The sequence below is a fragment of the Haliaeetus albicilla genome, chromosome 18 (assembly GCF_947461875.1).
Source record: "Haliaeetus albicilla chromosome 18, bHalAlb1.1, whole genome shotgun sequence".
NCBI classification, from domain to species: Eukaryota; Metazoa; Chordata; class Aves; order Accipitriformes; family Accipitridae; genus Haliaeetus; species Haliaeetus albicilla.
The window spans coordinates 28,474,328-28,481,969 of NC_091500.1; the positions used below are offsets into that span (position 1 = coordinate 28,474,328).

Consider the following 7,642-nt stretch of genomic DNA (forward strand, 5'->3'; position numbering starts at 1 on the left):
CTTAAAGGGGGTTACACCCACCCTGGTGAATTCCTCTTAGTGAGGGTCTCGAATTCCTGCAAAAACAGCAAGGCTAGGGGGTGAGGGAAAAGGTTTTCTTCTCCAAGAGGTGAGGGAGGAGCTCAGAGCTGGCCTGGTGCACATGTGAGTGATTTCTACCCCTCCTTTATACCCGAACAATGCTTAAAAAAGGAGATTTTTCCAGGTGGTAGCATGCCCTGTCCACAGGTGGAGGAGCTGCTGGTGGGACACAGAGTATTTCACAGCGCAGGAGGTGCAGAGCGGCCTCCAGAGAGATGCTTGAGCCACTCGCTTGCTTCTCTCTTTAATAAAACACTTAAAGTAGATTTAAATTCACTCAACAGCTGGGTATTTCTCATGCAGTGACGGGATGAGGTGAGACACGGTGGGTTTTAACCCCCTCAACGCAGCCTGCAGCGGGGAGCTGCCGCTAAAGCCCTCAGAGCTGCCTCCGCCAAGCAGAAAGCGCAGGGCTAGGATCTAATTAGGCAGAACTTGACAAACGCAGGCCGTGGCCTCCGCCGAAGGCATCAGTGCAGTTCAGCACTGCCTTTCTAACACCATTTGTGTCAACAGCGGCATTTCCAGTCCCGGCATCCTCCCTCCATCAGCCAGCACCGGTGGCGAGGGCTCCCCAGGTGAGGGACTGTGATGGGGATGCTCTGGGAGGCAGCCACAGCCAAACAAGGAACCCCCCCGCAGGGAACCCCCCCAAAGCTGTGGGTAAGGTTGCACGGGGATTTGGGGTCTTTTCTTAACCCCTCAGGGAGATTTTTATATTTAAGACCGCTCAGTGGAGTAAAGAAACTAAGTAAAACCCTCCGTTTGAGGCATAGAGCAGCAAAACCCAAGCTGAACAGAGCCCGCTATTACGAGATACTAAGGGAAGCATCCACAGGCAGCGGAGACACTTGTGCTCCCCTCCCGTAGTTAAAGTGACACAGTTTAAGAGCCGTAACAGTGAAGTCACCTCCCCTGGACGTCGAAGGCAGGGACGGGGCTCAGCCCCATGACATCACGACATCACCAGCCTGCTCTGACGGCACGAAGGGGAAGAGAAGAGACGGCACCGGCACAAACCTCCAGTGCAGGAGGGAGGCAATTGCATCTTCGCCCCAGCGGCAGCATCGGGGCCCTTCTCACCAACTCCGGGCTGTGGTTTCACATCACCGAAAGGCAGGTTTTTTTGCAGCACCAGGCTGGGAATCGCCAAGTTGACGCACGATGCCGTAGTGAGGGTGCGCAGCCGGCAGCTCGGCCATCACTCCTTGGCCCTGACATAGTTGAGGGACAGCAGGACCATGCTGTTCGCCAGGAGCGAAGCTTCAGAAGCTGAAAAAATACAAGAGCAAGGTCAGAGCAGCACTGCTGCAGCCCAGTTGCTCCAAACGTGCTCATCCCGAGCTGCTGAGGCAGCACCAGAGGCTGTGGGGCTCCCCCTCACCCCTGGCCCCTCTCTCTGGGGGCTTTTTGCTCTGCTCCAGATCCCCCGTTTTCCTCCCGCTCCAGTTTTCCTTCCCCTGATGTTGCTGCGGGGCTCGAATCTGCCACCCCGAGGTCTCTGTGGGACAGGGACAGCCCAACACAGGCTGTCCCTTGCGGGTATTCCACATGGACACGTCCCCAGAGAGAGCCAGCATGCTCCACCATGTCCTCCTCTCGGGGACGAGGCCCCAGGAGATCGGTGGGGCAGCCCAGAGGGGGATAAAGCCACCATTTACCCCAAATTTCCCCAGAACTGACACTCCCTGTGCCCAGAGAAACTCAAGAGACTCCCAGGTCCCCCCTGTCCCATCAGGCAGGAGCTGCCCTTCAGCCACCATTACCTTGCAGCTTGCAGGAGAGCCCCAGCCACTGCTCCAGCCACGCTCTGCACTCGGACATGCCGAGGTGAGTGGAGTTCAGGCCACGGAGGTAACAAGCCTGCAGAGCAGAGAAGAGGAATAAAAATACAGACACGTTCAGGGACGGGCACTCTGGGTCACACGAAATGCCAGGGAGCATGCCATGATCCTTCTTCAGCATGAAGAGGGGCTAAGCAATGCCGAACCATGCCCTGCGGTGCCCCAGTGTGGTGCCGGCACAGAAAATGGGCTCAGAAAACAACTTCCTGGAGGAAAGTGGCTGCAATCCGCCTCGCAGTGGGTCTGGAGGAACATGCCGTGCCCCAGCGCAGCTCTGCTAACAACCAGGGAGGGCCGGGATGACGCAACCCCAGGGTAAAGCAGCCGGCACAGGGCTGAAGGAACCATCCTCACCGCTTTCAGCTCCTCCTCGGACAGCTGGCCCAAACCCAGGCGCAGCATGGCACGGTCCAGGTGCCGGATTTCCAAGACATGGCTCCGCAGGCGATGCCTCAGGAAAAAGGCCGGCAAGTGAGGGGTCAGAAACAGGACCTGGCTCAGGGCTTTCTGCGAGGGAAAAGAAGGGCACAGTCACTGGTGAGGGCGTCTGACCCCTCCAAAAATGGGTGTCTGACCCATTCAGGCACAACTTAAATCAAACAAAGCCTCTCCCGTTCCAGACATGCCCCGTATTTTGTTCCCCTTTAATTATATGGCTAATTGTCCTGCCCATGCTGAAACCCTGAGCTGTCCCTGGCAGTTTTCGTTACGCCCAGCTTGGCTGCCTGGCCCAACGAGCAGGGTAGGGAGCTGGTGTCCAGAGACACAAGCTCTGTCCTGGGCTGGATATGGGTGTCTGGGGCGAGTTCAGGTGTGTGGGACGGCTCAGCTGTGGCCAATGGTCCCACCAAGTCAGGGACCTACAGCGAGGACAGTCTTGTTCTGGGGCTGTTTTCATGGGATCAGAGAATGGTTTGGGTGAGATGGGACCTTTAAAGGCCATCTAGTCCAACCCCCCTGCCATGAGCAGAGACATCTTCAACAGGATCAGGTTGCTCCAAGCCCCATCCAGCCTGACCTTGAAAGTTTCCAGGGATGGGGCATGGACCACCTCCCTGAGGACCCTGTGCCAGTGTCTCAACACCCTCAGCATAAAACATTTCTTCTTCATATCCAGTCTGAATCTCCCCTCTTTTAGTTGAAAACCATGCCCCCTTGTCCTGTCGCTATCCTTCTTCAAAACCCCCGTTAGGTACTGGGGGGCTGCTCTAAGGTCTCTCCAGAGCCTTCTCTTCTCCAGGCTGAACAACCCCAACTCTCTCAGCCTTTCCTCACAGGGCAGGTGTTCCAGCCCACTGATCATTTTTGTGGCCCCCCTCAGGACCTGTTCCAGCAGGTCCATGTCTTTCCTGTGCTGAGGACCCCAGAGCTGGACACAGTGCTCCGGAGGAGTCTCACCAGAGCGGAGCAGAGAGGCAGAATCCCCTCCCTCGACCTGCTGGCCACGCTGCTTTCGATGCAGCCCAGGAGATGGTTGGCTTTCTGGGCTGTCAGCGCACATTGCCAGGTCATGTCCAGCTTTTCATCCACAACTGGACTGGTTTTAGGGCACAACACCACGTTTGGGGCACAAGTGAGTGGATTAGCACCTCCACACTCTTCAGTAAGAGCCAACTCTGAGCTGCCGGCAGGAGAAAAGCACACTCACCACATGAGACACCCGGAGCTTGTTCAGACCCAGTGGAGATCCTGAAAACAAACTTCTCACAGCATAGAGTTCAGCCACACGTGGCTGGGAACCTCGCTGCACCTGAAAGAGTCATGGTATGCATTGCTGACACCTCCCACGGGTGTTCATCACCACCAGGCAGGGCCAAGGCGGCGGCAGTGGTACAGGCAGGATGGGCAATACCAGCCGCGGCATTGACGTACCTCGGCGCAGAGCTCCTGCAGGCGTTTTTGGAGCTGCGGCTCAGGCAGAGAACGTGCTGCCAGGGCTAAACTCTCCACCACATCCAGATAGGAGTGTCTCCGGATGGCGTCATAGGCATCCAGGAACTCAACCTGCTGGTTGGGGGTCCAGAAGTAGCGGATCAGGAGCTGCCGTGGGAAGAAATACCTTGGAGAGAAAAGGAGACAGGGATTCAGGCAGGAAAACCGCACGCACAAGCCAGAGCAGTCGGATTTCATGCTGCTGGAGAAAGGTGCAAGCAACGTCCTGCCTTGGGGCAGCACATCTCGCCCCTACGAGCTGCGGATGTTCACTTCTCCAAAGGGATGAGCTTGGGAATCACAGAATCATTGAGGCTGGAAAAGACCTTTAAGATCATCGAGTCTGACCGTTAACCCAACACTGCCGAGTCCACCACTGAACCACGTCCCTAAGCGCCACGTCTGCACGTCTTGTAAATCCCTCCAGGGACAGTGACTCCACCACATCCCTGGGCAGCCTGTTCCAGTGCTTGTCAACCCTTCCAGTGAAATTTTTCCTCATATCCAACCTAAAGTTCCCCTGGTGCAACTTGAGGCCGTTTCCTCTCGTCCTATTGCTTGTTACTCGGGAGAACAGACCGACCCCCACCTCACTACAACCTCCTTTCAGGTAGTTGTAGAGAGCGATGAGGTCTCCCCTCAGCCTCCTCTTCTCCAGGCTAAACAATCCCTGTTCCCTCAGCCGCTCCTCACCCGTCACCGGCTTCTTTGGACACACTCCAGCACCTCAGTGACTTTCTTGTAGTGAGGGGCCCAACGTCGGACAGTGTTCGAGGTGCCGAGTACAGGAGGGCGATCCCTTCCCTAGTCCCACTGGCCGCGCCATTTCTGACACAAGCCAGGATGCTGCTGGCCACCTTGGCCACCCGGGCAAGCGGCCGGCTCATCTTCAGCTGGCTGTCGACCAACATCCCTGGCTCCTTCCCCACCGGACAGCCTTCCAGCCGCTCTTCCCAGTGCGTGGGGCTGTTGTGACCCTCAGCCCTGCCGAACCTCGCACCGCTGGCCTCGGCCCGTCGACGCGGCCTGCCCAGATCCCGCTGTGGAGCCTTCCGGCCCTCCAGCAGATAAACGCTCCCGCCCGGCCCGGTGTCGTCAGCAAACTGAGGGTGCACGGATCCCCTCCTCCAGATCGTCGATACCGATATTAAACAGAACCGGCCCCAGTACGGGCCCTGGGGAACACCGCTCATCACTGGCCACCAGCGGGATCAAACTCCCTTCACTGCCGCTCTGGGACTGGCCAGCCCGCCAGCCCTCAACCCAGTGAAGAGTGCACCCATCCAGGCCGTGAGCAGCCCATTTCCCCAGGAAAATGCTGTGGAAAATGCTGTCAAAGGTTTTACTCAAGTCCAGGTAAACAACATCCACAGCCTTTCCCTCCTCCACTAGGCAGGTCACCTTGTTGTGGAAGGAGATTTGCTCCTCCAAAGGCTGTGGCGAGCTCAGGAAGGAGCGTTCCGGGTGATCAGATCACTGCCGTGCCCGGCTGGAACTTCCCCGCTGCGGCCGAAGCTGGACACAACACGGAGATCTCTGCCCTGCGCTGTTCTACACAGCGGGACTCTCACCCGCCCGCAGAACACAAAAGCCAAGGAACAGAATTGAAAAATCCAGGCTTTTAGCTGGGATTTAGCTCCGGCAGCAGGACAGCTGGCAGGGAGAAGGACATTAGAAGGACTACGGAGACAGCTGGGAGGGAATTGTGCAAGGAGGTTTCTCCAGCCAAGCACGGACAGTGCTGTTCCCTGCGTGCCAGGGATTATTTCACCATGCTAGAAACAGAGAGCTGGGTGAGTTGCTGACACACAGGAGCTGGTATTGTGAAACAATTGCTGGGCTCGTCAGGCTATGGGTATTTTTCATTACAGTGAGAGGTGAAGCAAGGAAGGGAGACTGTCTGGCTGGATTTATAACTCTAAAAAAAAAAAACCCAGTTCCATGAAATTTAAGATATCGAGGACCCCAAAGATTGGGGCCGCAGCTGAGCCCCGGCAGTCACCGTGACGCTGGTACTCACATCAGGACGATGACCAAGAAGTTGGCGAAGGGCGGGATAGCAATAACTCCGATGGGAATGGCCTTGATCACATCCCTGCGAAACTGCCTCCGAAATTAAAAGAGAGGATCAGGATCTGATGCCAAACTCATAAAATTCCCTCAAAATTAACAGCCCCAGCCCCAGCTTCCAAACCCTGTTTTTAGGCAGAGAACATGTCTCACCAGGAGGAACTGGCCTCTCCGACCCCCCCACCGAAGCCCCGCACACGAACTCAAGCCCCTTTTCATGGGGAGGCAGAGCCAAGCAGCACCAAAATGCGTCCCAAGCACCGCACCGTACCTGCCGCAGCCTCTCCATCTCCCGGTAGGGAAGCTGCTGAACGCTCAGTCTCTGACGGGACATTTTAGATTTGATTTTTCTTATTTCTTTGACTTCCAGAAAGAGCGCTTGGACTCCTGCCGGAACAGAGAGCACCTTCAGGTCCCTGATTCCCGGGCAAATGCCTCTGGCGATGCGTTTTTTAGCCCCGGGAAGGGAACAGGCAGCGCATCCAGCTGCCTCCGTTCTCCCCAAAGAAGTGGAAACATCCCCTCATACCTGAGACTCACCTTTTGTGAAAGTCGCATACAGCACGTAGAAACGGGGGAAGGTCCTTTCCAAAAACCTCTCGTACCTCCCGTTGATGTGCTTCGCTTTCGACACCAGGGCAGCGAGGATGGACCTGGAGCCAGCTTTTGTGGAGTGGTAGCACACTGAGGACCTGCAGCCAACCCCCACACACACACACCCATGAATATTTCTGACAGTGTTTTGTGGAAAAGGCTCCGAGGAAGTGGGGGGGGTTGGCCCGGAGAGAGTTAGGATGCTGGGCTGGGTGACTCCCAAAGCCTCCAGGGAAGGGACAGAGTGCTGGGACCCCCCCCTGCCCTGCATGGGCAGTCCTGGCGGGTCCGGGGAGCCGCTTGAGACAGAGCTCAGGGCCAGGGCTGGGGGGGCTGCAGAGGGTGGGTATCCGCACCAGGACCCGGGGGTGTGTTGGGGGCTCCCCCAATGCCTGTGTGGGGCCGTGCCTGGTGCTGGGGGGGATCAAAGTGGCAGAGGCAGGGTGGGGGAGCAGGGTTGGTAACGGGGGGGGGGGCTTGCCTGGTGCTGGGGCGGGTGGGTGGGGAGCGCCGGGTGGCACGGGGTGGGGGGAAGCACACCACGATAAGTAACGGGGGGTGGGGGGATTCGCGGAGGGGGCACTGCGGGCTGGGGACCGGGTGGGGGCTATGGCCAGCACCAGGAGGTGCAGCGGGGGGGGAAACAAGGCCGGTAACCGAGGCGGGGGGAGGGAGCTGTGGTCGGTATTTGGGGAGTTGGGGGCTATGGAGGGAGCGGGTGGCCCTGAGAGGGGGGGAGGCTGCCACGGCCGGTGCCGGGGGGCGATGGCTGGCACCGGCACCGGGGCGGGGGATGGACGGATCGGTCCCCGCTCACCTCGTCGCCCACCGGGCGGGACGCGGCTCCAGCAACCCCCGGGTGCGGCTCAGGCCGGCAGCGGGACCTGGGCCGGGGCCGGGGCCGAGGCGCCAGAGCGGCCAGCGGCAGCCGACCCTGGACAGCGCCATCTTGGCGGGTCACCGCCCGGGGCCAAAGGGCAAAGGTCACCAGGAGGGAGGGGGGAAGAGAGTGAGAGCGGAGAGCTGAGCGCTGATTGGCTGGAGGGCTGGCGCCAGAGTGACGGCGCGGCCGGTCATGTGACCGCAGGCGGAAGTGGGCCTTGGGGGCCGCCGGGGCGCGA

The 7,642-nt window shown here is 58.6% G+C and overlaps 1 protein-coding gene across 1 annotated transcript; it reads right to left on the reverse strand.

Moving 5' to 3' along the window:
* Positions 1-312: 312 nt before the first annotated feature.
* On the reverse strand, positions 313-7,505 carry LETMD1 (LETM1 domain containing 1). Its single transcript, XM_069806103.1, has 9 exons — positions 7,339-7,505; positions 6,468-6,619; positions 6,199-6,314; positions 5,878-5,960; positions 3,798-3,984; positions 3,574-3,675; positions 2,280-2,432; positions 1,848-1,944; positions 313-1,353 (listed from the first exon to the last, which is right to left on the reverse strand). The coding sequence occupies exons 1-9, from the start codon at positions 7,467-7,469 to the stop codon at positions 1,283-1,285; spliced, it is 1,092 nt and encodes a 363-aa protein (XP_069662204.1). The 5' UTR covers positions 7,470-7,505; the 3' UTR covers positions 313-1,282.
* Positions 7,506-7,642: the final 137 nt, after the last annotated feature.

Excerpts from the sequence above, each read along its gene's own strand:
- LETMD1 (XM_069806103.1), bottom strand. The coding sequence starts at position 7,469 with ATGGCGCTGTCCAGGGTCGGCTGCCGCTGGCCGCTCTGGCGCCTCGGC. Across the intron at positions 6,620-7,338 it reads CCCGCCCGGTGGGCGACGAG|GTCCTCAGTGTGCTACCACT; the intron begins GTGAGCGGGGAC and ends GGTTGGCTGCAG. Across the intron at positions 3,676-3,797 it reads TGCAGGAGCTCTGCGCCGAG|GTGCAGCGAGGTTCCCAGCC; the intron begins GTACGTCAATGC and ends TGACTCTTTCAG.